The following is a 16,931-nucleotide window of genomic DNA, read 5'->3' as shown; positions in this document are numbered from 1 at the left end:
TAAAAGGCCAGGCTGCCACTCGGCCACTGGCCAGGCTCTGTTTGTCCACATCTGTGTGCAAAGAGAAAGAGAGTGTAGAGAGGGAGTTTTCATTGTGAGTGACTCTCTCTTCACTTGTACATATTCACATTACATAGGAGCATTCAGTGTGACGATGTGGGTTTCTGAAAACCGATAATGTCTACACCGATTATTCATGCTGTGGTGCGTAGGCTTAGTTAGCCTCTAAAATAAAGAAACTAATGTACCTGATGGTGGCAGATTATGCATCTGTTCAATTTATTTACAATTCAATTTATTTATATAACGCCAAATCATAACAAAAGGTATCTTAGGGCATTTTTCATATCGAGCAGGGCTAGACTGTACTTCTTATAATAAAACATATATTGTTCTCTAATCAATTAAACATAGGGTTGGGTTTGTTAGCATTTTATCAAATCTAAATCCAGTATCAAATTTAGGTTATACGGTAACTTTAGGTAAGAATGACTTTGAGATTTAATTTAGATCTGAATTTTGTCCGCTAAGAAGGCAGAGACACTTCAGTTTTGAGTAGCAGCCTAATTAATGCTTATGACCTATAGCTACAACCTGACAATGAGATGAGCAGCAGAAGCAGCAGCAGTAGAAGATATGTTGATATAAGTGTTATATATAATTAAATTAATCTGACTTTTACGCCTTATTTGTAATTTAGACCCAAAATGTCTCTTTGGCTTACACTTTAAAACTGGTCCATACAGTATCTTGAAAGCAAAGAAATAAGAATAAATAAGAAATAAAATATGTTCTGTTCTGTTGTTGACCCCCTGACCTTTCATCTTGTGCCACTATCGGGCCAAAATGTAGAACACAAATACTGAAATCTAAAAGCCAGACTGCCGTGAAATTTACTGAGTGCATTTGTTCTCCTCAGGGGACGAAGTCTTTGCATTTTGGACACTATGAGCCACCCTCTGGCCAAAAGTACAAACTTTGCATAGCAGAAATCATCAAATCAAATACCTTGCAAACTTTTAATTTTTAGGCCAACTTGCTGTAAGAATAGCAAAAGGATCTCCGCCATGTTTAGTTCGTCCAACAATTGATTAATATTAGCTGCTAATTGCAGATGCAGTGTGCTAAAATTACGCAAATATGAACAAGGAGGTAATGTGTCAATAGATTACACTTTAATCTTTTTGCTAACTGTGGTAAAGAACACTTAAATAATCCAGATAAATGCATGGCACAGTGTACAACTAAAACATACCTTACCTTCAAAGTTAAACAATTTATAAAATCTTTAAAAACTTATAAAGATTTTAATTAAAATTGTTTAAATTGTTAATTAAATGGCAGGGGACTAATTAAATAATAATTACTTTTCATATTTTTCAATGTTGAAAACCTCTAAAATAGCATAAAACACATAGATATCAAAGCCGTATATTTAATAAAAACTTCAGTTCAGGTTCAGGAGAGTCTATTCTACAATAAATATTACTGTAGAATATTATAATTAATGTCTAAAAACAACATCAACCTGATATTTTGATAAAGTGATAAACAAGTCTAACTGCACCACACTGTAAACACATTCTCCTGCACCTGCAACTCTTTCATAACAGAGCCACTTCTCTGCAGCCTGCCCTCCTGTGTGTGCAGCTCACGGTGGCACTGCCAGGTCACACACTCCAGCCTAACCTGCTAATGGAGTTTGCATATGCAGCCCACTCTACTCTGCCAGCAAACCATTAATATGAATCACTCTCTGGAGACCCCCCCAAACAAGCTGGTAATTTGTCTTCACTAGTGAGCCGCTGAAAGGTGTACATATGATATTCTCTGTGGAGGAAAACGCACATCAGGTGGGGAGGGGTGTTATGAGGTCAGTTTCATACACCTGACAGGGGGTTGTGGATGTGAATTGCTAGGTTACACAAGAGCACAGTTGTGTGGTGGACATGTATGAACGCATGGAGGGTGGAAATGACCGTCAGGTGGAAAATTGACAAGAAAGACAGACTGGATTCAGGACAGTGTAAAGATTTTTCTCCATTCATGTGAGCAAGAGGGTTCTGAGATTGCATCACTTGCTCCCTGCTTGGTGAGAGCTCCATTGAGAGCACTACTGAGCTCTGTTATCAGCCTTTAATCACTCGAATTTAAATTACGCTTAGAAATTCAGAATTCAATGCAGACTGCAGACCAGACTATTTTCCCAAATATTATGTTCTTGGCTTCAAATGTTACTTCACAGGCCAAATGGAGCTTACATCATGAAAAGTCAGTGCTTGGACCCCTGATTGGATCATATTCATACTGCAGTTTCATGTGTACTCTGTCCCTCAGACAATACTCGAGAGTAGGTGGGAAAAAAAACTTCCTACACCCACACAACAAATGCCACTGCTGAGCTAGTGTGAAGCCTGTAGAGAAACAGAACAGTTGCAGTTGGCCGTTTTTGCCAAACGAATGCAAAATGAACAGTATACACACAGACATACACACAGCACGACCCAGTAGGTCAGAGAGGCTTGCATCATTTTTTTTTCAGCATTTTCTTTTTTTCTGCTCTAGTGGCCCTCCTCCAGCTATGTGCTCTTTGTTCCAGCGTTCGCCAGAGCAAAAAGCTGGTGAAGTGTGTGTAGTCCTGCCAGTGCTGCTGTAAACATGAAGACATCATAGCCAGTTAGCTCTGCTGGCTTTTTGAAATGATGCCATGACACAAAATCTTGATTTGTACGGGAACAAAGAAGTAAAAGGTGTAACTTTAGGAGAAATAGAGAAAAGGGAAACAGGTGTTTGAATAGAAAATGTTACAAATGTGTTGCAAACTGGTAAAACAAATGAATAATGGACATCAATACAAATGTTCCTGTCCAGTCCAGTTATAAAGGAGTTGTGAATTCTCTCACCTCTTATGAAAGAGGTGAGAGAATTACATAGACAGATGATGTAATTCCACAGTCTTGTTATATAACACTTGCTAACACCTCAGTTATAAAGGCTTCAGTGTGTACGAAAAATGACCAGGCAGCCAAGTCATGTGTCGCCATGGTCACTGCTGTGCTGGCAACCCATCTAACCAGAAACAGACTTCTAATGAGCTTGCATCTCAAAGGCAATGCAATACACTCCCAGGCTCTCTCAGCAACACAACTGTATGTGTGCAGCTTCTTGAAATAAATTGTTGATTAATTGGTGAGGTTGGAGTGTTGTTGGCGACGACAGATTTCTGGTTGGCTTGGCATCATTAGTGTAAAGGATAGATAAGGATGTGGTGTCCAAGTAAGAATAAATAGAAAGCAGTAAGGTTTAAAAGTTTGCCTCAGGTGCACTGCCAAAAATGTCCTACTGTAACATGTCATCCATCTCTGATGATGTGAAAGCTAACGTTGTGGTGACATCATTTCACTTTCCCTCCAGCTGCAACTTTTTTCAACAAATTTCCTTGAGTTGATAAAGTTGCATTTCAAGTGTCGTTATTTCATGTAAATATAAATGCTCTGTATTTGCATAGCGCCTTTCTAGTCTTCCTATTTTGTCTTTGCTACAGCATAGGAGCTGCTGCTTTCCAACTAGCTGAACTCCTCCATGCCAAATAATGACTTGAGTTGTTGTTAAGCTTTTTTTGCTGTTTACTGTGGCTCTTAACATCATCTTACACAGACAGGTGAATACTGCAACAAAACAGAACACCAATATCACAATTTTGTTCGCTACATGTGTATTCCTATTTAAATCTATGTTTAAAAAAAACGTCATCTTTCCATTTAAATATTATGTTTAAACATTAACAACTATGAAATTATGTACTTACAATGTTGCCTCTCTGGCATTTACACAGTGGATGAAGTCATAAAGCAAGTGAACAGTTTCAGCTGGCTTCCTGAAATGACTAACTAGGAAGTCCTTGAGCATATCCAGTATCACACACGGTTCAGTGTCTTGCCTAGGCCGGGGATTGAACCGCAGGTCTTCCTATTAGTGGGCAACCTGCTCTACCTCCTGAAAAGTCTATGAACACTGGCTTTTCCTAAGAAGGCTATTGCCTATGAAACCAAAGTTTAATATTTTGACCTTCAAAAAGTAATCAATGTTGTACTGTTGCACTGGTTGAGATGTTTCTTCATTATAATGAACACATACACTGTAGTTTATTTTGACTCCTACATACACCATCCTGCAGCAGTAAATACTCACTCAAATACTGTAAATATACTATATGAACAATTTTATCTTAAACTTAACGCTGTTAAAAGTAGTCTCCAACATATGCTTTGGCTCACCAAAAACAAGAAACAACATGGGAAACAAACAGTTAACAAACCACACACAGACAAACTCACAATACATATTAAAAAGTAAAAAAAAACAGTTCATGTTGCTCTCTGTGGCTTAATCAGTCACTTTGTAGAATTCAGAACAACAAATTTGAATTGAGAAACAAAATATATATATTTTTATATTTTTTAGTAAATAGTCTTATATTGGGACTACATATTTGAATTTCTGCTTTTTCAGTAAGCTACTAAAATGAAACAGATGCAGACACTCACACAGTTCTCATACACATTTCTTACTTTCTACTGATGCAACACAACCAGTTTAGACTAAATACAACAATAGTTGTAAGAAGAATGCTTAAGAACTGTTCTGTCTCTGAAAAATATTTCTATGTTAAATTTAAACCACTAGTCTGCATGTAGTGATTCATATATGCTACATGTGTGTGCTACACAATAGCATTTTGCACAGACTGATGTATTAAAACAGAACCACTGGATCTGTGGATCTGTACCAATGAAAAATGATTATCCTGCAGCTGGTACTGAAGAAAATGGCAAGTAAATTCAGCTTCAGCTTCTGCTGGTGGTGATGGGTCACATTAGCAACCAAATTTTTATCTGTGAGTGTATATTTTATTTTGATACCATATTTATCTAAATAGCTCATCCTATTGAAAATAAAAATCAATATTTCAAGAGTTTCATGGCTCTTTTGCAGTTGCATTAGCATGTACAGTATGTGACATTTTGTTATTTTATGATTCTTGTCTTTATCACGGAGCTGCTTTCTGAACCTTTTTGCAAAGAGATTTGTATTCTCAGGATGTCACCTTTAGATAACTGTGATCTATGACATTAATATCATTAGGTGCTGTAGTGCTGTTACCAGCAGCATTCATTTAGCCTAAATAAAGTGCATATTAAGAGATGTAAAGTAGGTTGTTACTTGAACAGTAACTCCTTGTACTGAAGGCTGTGATGAATACTGTAAAATGGTCCCTAAGTAAAACGATGTGTTATAAATGGTCTTGGCTCTAATATAGTGGGAACATATTATTGAGGAAATTAGGACTGGAGGTCATTTGAGAATTGTTTGCATCTTCAAAATACACTGAAAAACCATGCTAGAGCATTTTCAAATATTATATATGCATGCTGTGCACCATGTCCTTCAGTGCTCTGCTGGCTTTCAGTCTCATTTGCAGTTGAAATTATTAAATTCTGTGCAAGTGGGTTCCAACAATCATGCACCAGTAATAGAATATTTCTCAGCAGTATTGGCTTGAGAGAAGCAGTTTTACTTTTACTGGAGTTTTTTGTAGCAGTTTCGGCCAAGAGAGATTCCAATCTGCAATTAACTGCAACTATTATATTTAATTAATTGTTCTAATGCCTTGAATGCACCATCATCCTTTCTTTGATACATACATCAGACAAAAGAGCATAAATCTATGTTTTATGTTTTACTGGCTCACCTCCAGACTTCCCTTTTCCAAACCTGTATGTTAAATGACAGTACTCCTGTCATATTGTATCTGACAGTCTCTCTCTGGATCATCAGGGATAACATGTAGCCAGGCTGCTTTGCCTTTGGATGTACATTTACAAAATGACTGACGTTCAAACAACGTACATGCTCCTGCCAAACATACACAGAGTACACATAGGTTACACTCTACAAGCAAATATGCTCTTTATTTCTGTAACATTTACAGAACAAAGATACAGAACAAAGATACAGACAAAGAAAAATGCACTCCTTTGGTTTCAACTCATCTGTTTGTCGGATGCTATGGCATGATCATCAGTCTTGAGAGATTGCTTGTGGACTGATGCAGAAAATATATTGAAAAAGGTTAGATTGATAGAGATGTACAGAAAAGAGAGAAACAACTAAACCAAGTCCCCCTTTCCCTTCCCCTTTTTCATTTGTGTTATCACAGGTGTTGTGTTATGGAACATAAATACTGCAGGAAGCTTCATGATGAGCTAATGTTTTTTTTGGTGTGCATTCACAGGGCGTAAAAAAAGCAAGTCATTGTTTTTTTGTTTTTGTGTCTTCTTGGATTGTCATCATAAATTAAAATAGGTCCTTTTTCAGCGTGTGTTGCCCCCCTCTCATCTCTCTGAGACCTGGAGTGAATGTGGTCCCCTCTGCTGTCACTTTCAACACATTTTACCCCACTCCCCTATTGAAGTTCTGTCATTGCCAGGCTTTGAACTGCCATTTGTGTTTTGCCCTGCACAATGCTCGTCTCCAGAGCTTCGTCTGGGGTGAAATTGTCAGGGCCAAAGGCCACATTTCAACAACACATTTTTCTTAATAAGAAATGCAGAAAGCCTGTCTATGGACAGGACACATTCACGAGTGTTTATCAACACCCATTTTCAAAGAATTAATGCTTATTGTTTGTGTTTTTTTGTAAATTGTACTTTTACTACATACAATTCCACCTGACCATATGTTCTCTAAACTCCACACTATTTGACAGCTATAGTTAGTTTGCAACAAAACATATGTTCAACCTATAAAATATAATGCATTCTTAGAGATTAAACCACTCAACCGTGTAAAAATACTTGAAATAACCTTCACTTTGACCAGCTAAAATATTCAAATGATTTTAATGCATCAGTGATAATCCTGACATCCTTTGCATTCTGTTCATTTCTTTTAGTGTGAAAATCAATACACAGGCTCTTGAAACTTGCTTGATTTGTGTTATACTTCATCAAATCATAAACATCAAGTCAGCATTAATTTCTGTCAAAGTTAAATTATTGTTTAAAAGTAGTGCACTGCTGACTTTATAATTTATCTTCACTTAAACTGACTTGCAGTGGTAATGGAACATTTACAAAAAAATAATGCAGACTCAATGTTCAACGGAATGATCACACACCTCAAGCCGGTTTCAATAAGCTGTTTATTGATTTTGTAAATAAATGTAAACCAATGTCAGCCTGAAACAAAAACGTCAAAACAGCAACAATTGAAGTATACATGATTTGTAGTTAAAGCTGCACTATCAATTCTTTCTATAACCAATGTATCAATGTGTCATACTAGTAAACTCACAGAGATTTATCACCCAATTTAGTAGTTCCACTCAGCTATCAGCTTTTTAGCCACTCCTTTAACAGTTTTAGTTTTCAGACATGCAAATTCTGTTAATATCGTTTTAAGGAGCAGGCAGCTGATTTCAACAAAACATCTCTGATAAATTCATCGTACATTACCTGCCCCGCAACAAATGGTAGACACACAAAGTTAGCAACTAGCTGGTGAAAATAGTCAAACATTTAGTTGCCAGATTTGGTGGAGGAGACCAAAACAGAGCTAAAAGGAAGACTTAAATTCGCCAGTTGGCCAGAGACACAACTCCAAATTATTGCTAACATTGTTCTGTGTCTACTGTGTGTAAATAAGAAGTTGTTTGCTTACACATTAGCCATGACAACTTTATTAGGTTATAATATGTCAGTGTTTTGTTTAAAGTTGGTTCGGCTATCCTAAGTGTTTAGATATTATTTTTATCGCAGTTTCTTTTTTGTTATAATGGGCTATTCTCACGTTACGATATTACTACTTTTACTTCATTAAAGGATCTGAATTTTTTGACAGTAGATGTTGTTTTCATCTGTAGCTGCCTCCCAGAAAGAAAGCAGAAAATACAACCAGATGCTTTGTAACTAATGTTGGTTTTGTTCCTCTGAGATACCTCTGGATCCGATGCTTGGATGCTTTTGTACATACTCTGGGCATGAAGCATCCACTCAGGGTCTTCAGTAAGCTGTAGCTGTGCTTGTTAGCCTAATAACAATAACAGTTTTAGTGGCTGGTAATGACTGGAACCTCTATGAGTCTCCAATTGATCCTGTCCTGTGCAGGAGTCCACTTGTTAGGAGAGACGCCGGGGTAAGATTTTTTGTTACTGCAGTGATGGCACAGCACCTGTCTCCTTAATGGCTGTGTGGGCTGCTGGTGAGAATTTTGCAGCTGGAAGTGGCACCAAATATGCAATGTCTTCTTTGTTTCCCCTTGAGCACTGAGCAAACAAGCTGTCTGCTGTACCTGCAGTAGCTTTCCCTCCCGGCTACCAAGATTTCTGGGACTTGTAATGCTACCTTGGCTGAGGATTTTATTTGTGTAATGTGAGGCATACTGTATCTTAAAAATACTTTGATCCTACAATATGCTGTGTTGATGATAAGGAAGGAAGTTAATTGAATCCCTTAATATATTTGCCAATCTCCACTGGCACTCTCTCAAAGATCCAGGCTGTGCACCTCATTTGAACTGTGAAACTTTATCATTTATGCACAGTGCTCAGTGTTTACAAGTGATGATGAAACGAGGGCACCCTGAGCTCAGAGACGAGGTCCAAATGTTTCAATTTCACCACAACATAAGCAATTAGTAAATCGCGTGCTCCCTGTTTTCTTTCTCTCTCTCTCGCTCCTTATCTTTGAATGTCCCTCGCCCCTCGTGCCAGCGGGCGAAGAATATGTCTTCTAAGTCCTTGGATTCCTGTCTTGTAAACACCATAGGCGTTGAGTTTTGTTTACCGGTGTGCACGGCAGGCAAACAGCCGACTCTGTCTCTTGAACAGTTCGTCCCGTGGGGCCAAACTCACCTTGTTACCCTTTTAATTAGTAAGAGCAGTTAATATTGCTGCTTCTGCCACCTCAGCACTCTGCTCAGACTTCAAGAATCCCTGCAATCGATTGCAAAGGGTCCAGCTGAGACAGGGAGGTGAGAGAGCGAAGGGGGTGCTATTGTGAGAGCAGCTCAGGTACATTCATGATGTTTTTTGGAGAGAAATCAAACAACATACTATTTTCTTTGAAGGAAGCTTAGGGGCGGGTGTATCAATAACTATTCTTTCTCTTTTTTCCTTGGACATGTGGGATCTTACAAGGGATAACAAGGTCTCTAGGTTCCTCATGCACAGTTTCTCCTCTCCCACATTTTCTCTCCCTCGAAAATGAATGTAATCAAAAAGCTAAGGGTTTGCTCTGCAGATTCTATTGTGCCCTGCTTTTATCCCTTCCCACCTCTCGCCGACATGTTCATTTCTTTTCTTGTTTTGATTTAAAGATGCCGTGGAAGTACTTTGCATTTAGATGACATGCTGCTGAAGAAGTGTGATGGATCAGCGCGTCTTCAGAGGACTGAATTTCTTCGACAGCGCCGGGGCCAGTCGGCCGGTTAGACAGACAGAGCGATATAGCGCAGGACAACAGGCTGGGCGGGCAGCGGAATACCAAGTCCACCTTGGTGCTGCAGATAGTTGGCACAGCAGAGAGAAGAGCAACGGCTGCTGGGAATGCCAATGCACTGCCCAGACAACCGTCTCGCTTTGGCTCCTCTGATTGGCTAAACAGACCATTAGCTTCCTGATTATGATTAGCGGAGTCATTATCTACCCAAAAGTGTCTCATTCGCCAATATTAAGAAGGCAACGGAGCTGTTTTCTTCCTCCAGTCAAGGGGAGAACAGCGTGTTTTCATGTGTTCTAAAGATGAATGCAGAAGGCAAGAAGTTGTTGTTCACAGAGAAACAAAGTGGAACACTGTTTATCATCCTGCCCTACAGCTAATGTGATAAAATTTTCTATCTGTGTGATGCCATTGATAGAAGAAAGGAAAGGTCTCTCACTCATTAACGCGGATGATGAGGTGGCTATTACTTGCTCCTATTTTCTGGTTGAGGAGAGAAGTGGTGTCCTCAAAGGTCATAAAAACTGGGAGAGTACACAATAACCTTCAACTTCCATCGTCTCGCCTAAGATGTAATTGGAAGACACCCTATCTTTGCTTTCAGTGGGACATATGCTGAAAGACCAATATGCTGAGGGAAAGTTGAATAAAACGTTAGTGAAGTCTGGTCCTCTGTTCCTCTGATTCGAATCTTCTACTTTTCTTTTCCAGCCTTTGCCTAAGGAGCCGTCGTAGGATGCAGAAAAAAAGTATGTGAGTATTATATGATTTATTTTATTCTAATTGGCATACTGGATGTATAAATCTACTTCATTTCACTTTGACATATAAGCAACCAAAGACATTTTGATTGCTGTACCTTGTGGAAAGCAGACATAATAACTTTTAAGGGAAACCTAATGAACAGCAGAAGCCATGCCTCAATTCTAAGATGTGTAAAGGTTCAGTTTAGCTCAGACCTGGAATGAATGAGTTCCAGTGTCTAGTGTTTAGTGTCTATTCACCATGTATTTTCCAGTACTGCTCTCACCGCTGAGCTTGAATAAAGATCATTCAGGACTTGAAGAAGACATAGTGGGATCCCCCATTTCTCAGGATGCAGTCTCTTTGATGTATCTGTGCAAAAGAAGGGAAATCAAAGGGGATTATTGGGAAGTTTTGAAATGCATAAGATTGGAAACTAAAAAGCCCCACTGTGGTTCCATCAAAGGGAAAGGGTACTATCCAGTATCCAGTCCTTTTAGGACAAAGGTAGACCACTGACATGAGTGGTAGGAAGTTTTTGACAAAAGCAATAACTGAAAGAAAAAGCGACATTTTATAAATCACTTTCCTAAATGCTATGGTAACAGAGTCATACAATTTGGTTGCCTGCCTTTCATTCTGTCGATATTCACTTATCAGAAGTCGAGTTTAGGAGCAGGTTAGCCTGCCTCTGCTGGCAGGTTAACAAAAATGTTTCGATTCTTTAAAAACGAGGAAATCTATTAAAGATTACGCTCAATTCCTCTTCCAAGAACATTGCCGGAGTATGGAAAGCTTTTATATTCTACAAAACCACAGGCATTTGGAATCTGCATGCTTTATGTCTCCTAGCCAATATTGTAAGATTGATTTTCCCTCTTCCACCAAGAAAACAAAATGAATCACACACAATTACCAAGGACAGGGAGAAAAGGGGAATTGAGGGCATCATAAATATTTATTTGCCAGCCCTGGGAATTTGTGCAATTCTGTGTGGATTTGCCAACTCATATTTAAGTGTCTGAATGATTTATAAGGGCAGTGCTGGATGTCACATTTGTCTACTGTCACCCTGGATCATTTATATATAAGCATTTATGGATTTATCCATATAACATATTCATGACAGAGTTTTATTATCATTCAAATGGATTTCTTGATCAAATGATTGGCTAAATAAAGTAATTTACTGTAGAATTACACTGGAAGTGAAATGTTCTCCATGCAGAGAGAAATATATTGCTTTACAAAATCATTTATGCAATTTGCTTTTTTAAGACATGACATTTTTGTGAAAAAGGAGCTAGAAGATTGGCCTGAAATAAAGACTGTTTCACATGGAACAAGTAAAAGTGCTTTTATATACTGGTCATTCTTTAATAAGACAGAGGTTTTGGTTTACATTTTAGATTTTGTGTAAACCTTGCGTATATGGTATTTGAGACCAAAAAATAAGTTCTGTAAAATATTTTTGGCTGAATTTTGAGAATGGCATTGTTTTTTAAGGAATGTAGTAATTTTTGTCTCCTAAAAAACGTGAAAGCCATTTTTAGAGTTCATTATGTTCAAACATCGACTAACCATGCGTATAATGAGCACTGGAAAAAAAAAACTGGAACCTCTCTGATACATCTGATGATTAGTGTCAGGTGTGATTGATTAGGCTTGATCCCCGGGAGCAGGTTTGGAAACACCTGATTAAGATTAAGTCATTGGATATATAAGTGAGATACATCTGATGACATCTGTTGGGTGGCAAATGTACAGGTTTGGTGGGTCGAGAAGACGATGCAGTTTGAATAAGAAGATCAGCAGAGACATTGAAGTGACTTTTGAGCACTTCCTTCATGCAAATACGTGAATGTATAATCAGTTGAGGAATAATCACCATCTGCCTTGTTGTTTTTCTTTGTTACTTGTAGTATAGCCTTTTTCTCTGCTTGCCATTATATCATAGCACGGTGATGTGTTTGATTAAACATGTGTAAGTTATCATTTCAGTTTATATTTGTATTACTTAATACATATGCATGGGTAGTTGATTGGGCATAATAAACCTTATATCTTAAATTTAAAGATGAAAACATCATTGAAGGAACCTGTAACTTTACACACACGTCCATATGTATATCTTTGGGGGACTGCCTGGGACTCCAAAACCACCCATTTTTCACTTTTTTTTCATTTTCAAGTACAAATAATTATGGTTGTGCCTTTGTTGCACATAATATTGTCTGTACCCCTACTAAATTTCATGGCTCTAAGAGTTACTAGAGATACTGAATGGCTTCCCGCCTAAGACTTTTTTAAGAGGTGAAAATTACAACATTCCCTGTACATAAAGAGCCATAATGCTAACAGCATATTTGGCACCTCCTGCACAAAAGGTACGCCTACAAACAGCGATAAGGTAAAAAGTAATATCAAGGAAGAAACTTTTTTTTTGTTTTCATCACTGATGGATGAAAATTTAAAAATTAAACAGAATAGTTAAAATGTATTTTGTTTTTGAAGCCTTAATAGATGACCATTGTGAGCTTCAGGGATGCTCACGACCTTTTCAAAATGTAGCCCCTCATTATCATTTCCATCATTTATTAGATAAATGTGGCAAAAGTAGAATTGTGGAACTTTGTTGCACAAACATAGAATGACAAGATGTTCATTCGGGGCTCACATTTAATTCACTTTAAGTAAAGTGTTTTGCTGAGGCTGGCACAGATGAAAATTGAAAATACATGGGGCGGTGGGAGGCCTACACTACGAGGGTTAAAAAAAAAAGTAGAATATCCTCAACAGATTAAAATTGGCTCGTCCAGTGTTTTGTGGTTTATTACTACTAACTGATTATATTTTTGAATAAAATGATAATTAAGTGATTTAATGAATGTATTTCAAGAAGGCTGAACATTTAGGTTTGTTTTGTGCTGCAGTAGCCACATTGTATGGTAATGTGTATTCAGTTAGGAGTTGTGTTACAGAAATGTTAACTATGTTTGCCATTGTGACTTTTTTGTAACGAGGTGCATATCTTAAAGTGGCTTTTGAAACAACTGTGTCTTGTGATGTTTATCTTTTCTTTGTCTTTTTTCCATCCCTCTGCAGGTTCTTGACATCCGTGCTTTGAACATTGTGTCCATTTGACAGTGAGGGTCCCAAACTTCACACAAGGCTTGACCTTCAGTAAAAAAATTTAAAAAACACACAAAAAACAACAACCCAGCTTCTCCAATCACCTCAGTAAAAGACTCAAAGCAGACACTTCTGAGAACTCTGAGGAATCTCAAGTGAGCAGCATGGTATACCATCGGCACTGAATCTTCAACGCAACCAAAATCACGGACACACCATAGAACAAAATCCCTGTAAGGAACAGTTATCAACAGGGCAGTGGAATATACATTGAAGTACATTACCCTTTTTTGTCGTTGTTATCCAACATCAGGTCTGCAGGGAACGGCTCCTTGAAGATTTTTTGTACCTTTGTGGCTTGATTTAGTCTTGTCAGAAGGTCTTTCAAAAGTCAGCCCCTTCATCTTCTTTACTATCCCTGCTATTAAGCTGTCCAGGGTTATACTCCAGCCAAGTTTCTTTAATGACAGCTCGCTGCTAAAGAGCTGTGACTTTACAGAGGTTGAGCCAGGCTGTATCATCCATTGGATTTCTAGCCTTTAACACGTTTCTCTCATTTGGCTGGGTGAACCTTTACAAGCCCGTAGCCTCCAAAATCTCTGCATATACACAGGACGGTTGTGAAGGACATTGTGTAAAAGCTTGAAAAGTATATTGGAATGTCACAGAAGAGACAACATAGATGAACTGACTGGCTGTCCTCAGTGAATGAAGGTGATTATAGTGAAATGTGGACATTTTGGACAACTTAGCTTATAATTTATGTTTTTTATGTGGTGCCAACATAGACTAGAAGAGTAGTTTTTGTCAATGATCCTCACACATCTTGTACACACCACTGGAAACATTTAGCAGATGTGGACCCCTGGCTCATCTTAATGTCTCATTTAATGTCTATGCTTTGTGTGTGTGTGTGTGTGTGTGTGTGTGTGTGTGTGTACGCGTGTGTGTGTGTGTGTGTGCGTGGCTGTATGTCAGTGTGCGTGCACATCCAGAGATACACTGTGAAATAAATAATATCGAATGCATTATTCATACTCTTGTATATTTTTGGGACACGCCCAGACCAGAGCTCACCATCTGGCAAAAGAAGCCTTTGCGATTTTACAGATGTTAGATCTCATTTGAATCTTCACGGATGAATCCTGGGTTCACCTTTTGTTTTCTTTCTTGTCCTTTCTTTAGTAAATTGAGATATTTATATTGGGGGGAAATATTATTGAAACTGGGGACCGATCTACATTATATCACATAAGTTAAATTCTGTAATTATAACCAATTCATGTGTGATTAAATGTATTCAGAATACTTGTCTAAATTGACTATATTTTGATATGAAATGTTTTGACCAGCTGAAAGTGCTATTTGCTGATTTCAGATGCTTGATATATTTGAAATTATGTATATGTATATATATATATATATATTCAATTAATGTATTGTTATGTGGGTCTCATTCCAAGAGGAGATAAAGAAAAGTAGGAGGACAAGAGGCATTCTTCTAAGAGAAGTACAAGAGGTGGACACAATAACACGAACACCAGTAAGATATTAAAAACACAGAATAAAACACAATCCTTATACCACAACACAACAACCTACAGTTTGGTCTGCAAGATCTCTCTGATGCAGTTTTAAAAAAATAACCTTCAAGGAAGTAATGTTTGTTGCAGGGTGATTGCAATATATTGTACAGATGTTCCTATTAATGTATCTACACGTTGTTTTTTCATTTCTTTGTACTAAAATTTCCTGTACATCCCCATCTTAATGTATGCATTTGAGGATATAAAGAGAGTGTCCGCTCCCGGGAGCTGCGGAGTGTGTATTTGGTGTGTGTGTGTGTGACTGTTTTCTAGATCAACAGTGCTCTGTGTAGTGAGAAAATACCTATTTCCACCTGATCCCATACCTTTGATTTCATGCTTCCTTTATTTATCATTTCTTTGGTTTGCACTAACCATAAATAAATTGTCCCTTTGATTTGAGTCACTGTCAATGCAGGAGCTGCTGCTGCAGCTGACCTCAGCAATGCAGTGGCAGAGTGGATTTTATTAAAATCTAAATAAGAACAGAAACAACAAATATCTGGACCTTCTCCACTTGTGGTCAAAAAAATGTCAGAATCTGACTGTAGGTAGACATTTATACCAGCAGATATCATCAGACTAAGTTCTACAAGTTCTAGTACTGAGCCACATGCTCTTAACCTCTGGTGCACTGTAGTGAAGGGACTATCTAGGGCCCAAGCTGAGGGAGTGTCCTTAAATTGTCAGGACCATAAATATCATTTGTGGTCCTTAAATATCTATATATAAATATTTTATGCCTTTCTTTCACAGTGTCATTATTTTAAAAGAGGTTTTGGTTGAAAACTAACTACTGGCCAAATATTTCTCAATCACGACACTGCTACATTATCTGAGACAAACTGAAACAATAAAAAGAACTGCTTTCTTGTGAAGAGCAAAATGAAACTGGGTAACATTTTCTATGAAGCCCGCGTGTATGATGTATTATAATGTAGACTACTGCATAATGCATTATTACAGCACCATTACATTACATTACAGAAGTTGCCACGGGCCTTCATGTGAGTGATTATCCACAATGTGGTGTGCAGTTATTGAAGAAGTGACACACGAAATGCGGGTACCAAAATATGACGGACGGTGTGGAGCACATTATTTTTCATATGTGCATGGTGCATCGTGAACTTTCCCACATAACATGACAGCACATAGAATCAATACTTCGTTATTTATTATGGTGGACAATATGCTCTTTTAGTGGAAAACTGGTGTCACCCCAATCTTGGTCAACCTTATGTTATGTAATGTATGTAATTATGTAACCTAATGTATGTAACATTATTTTACCCCAACAAGTAGGAGAAGATTATTTGTAAAAAGCTACTGAAACCAGCAGCCTTCCATCTGTACATAGTTATTTAGAAAAGTGAGGAGGGTGCTATGTCTTACGTTTTTTGGGGGGGGATCACTGGTAAAATAGAGAGAGAGTGTTTGACTGGAACACTTTAAATTATTTAATCCCAATTAATTGCTAAACTTGCATAAACTTGAGTCTTACTCAGAGCACAGCAGTAGACCAATTGTAAATTGGTCTACATGCAAGCATACAATTCAGAAGAGTGAAGTTTGCATTAATTCATGAATGATGAATATATTTTTACTTCGGCTTCAATTGATCAGCTATTTCAGAGAGATTTCTTTTGAAACCAACAACTTTTGATAAACTCAACACAACTTAATAAACTTTGTATCTATCCCCCCGCACTACATTTAGTGCTAAGTACTTTCTAGTGAACCTTAAATAAATCATTAGGAAATATTGGACCTGTAAAATAAGACATTATCTGCTTTCTGTAACGATTATTGATGGAGAATGGTAATGCCTTAACATACAGTATCATCAAGAAAATGACGTGTTCCAGTTGGCTGTAGAATCTCCGAGACGTGTGGCACCTGTGGCTGCTGCCGAGGCAGTATTCCCACTCAACTCCCACACAGTTAGAGGTGTTCTTTCAACGAGGCC

General features: G+C 37.9%; 1 protein-coding gene across 2 annotated transcripts in view; it reads left to right on the top strand.

The window, feature by feature from the left end:
* tafa5l (TAFA chemokine like family member 5, like) overlaps positions 1–15,204 on the top strand; it is a 57,177-nt gene extending 41,973 nt beyond the window's left edge. The window contains exons 4-5 of one of the 2 annotated variants that reach the window (XM_038723799.1): positions 10,212–10,253; positions 13,350–15,204. In XM_038723799.1, coding sequence (XP_038579727.1) covers positions 10,212–10,235 — 24 coding nt within the window. In that variant the 3' untranslated portion in view covers positions 10,236–10,253; positions 13,350–15,204. The remainder of the gene's footprint in view (positions 1–10,211; positions 10,254–13,349) is intronic. The other variant, XM_038723798.1, reaches the window with a different exon arrangement.
* The last annotated feature ends 1,727 nt before the right edge of the window (positions 15,205–16,931 follow it).

The sequence above is a fragment of the Micropterus salmoides genome, unplaced genomic scaffold, assembly GCF_014851395.1.
Source record: "Micropterus salmoides isolate LMB-PRFRI ecotype aquatic unplaced genomic scaffold, ASM1485139v1 Ms_hic_scaffold_16, whole genome shotgun sequence".
Classification (NCBI taxonomy): Eukaryota; Metazoa; Chordata; class Actinopteri; order Centrarchiformes; family Centrarchidae; genus Micropterus; species Micropterus salmoides.
The sequence above is the reverse complement of the archived record's forward strand: the minus strand, read 5'-3'. Positions and strand labels throughout refer to the sequence as shown.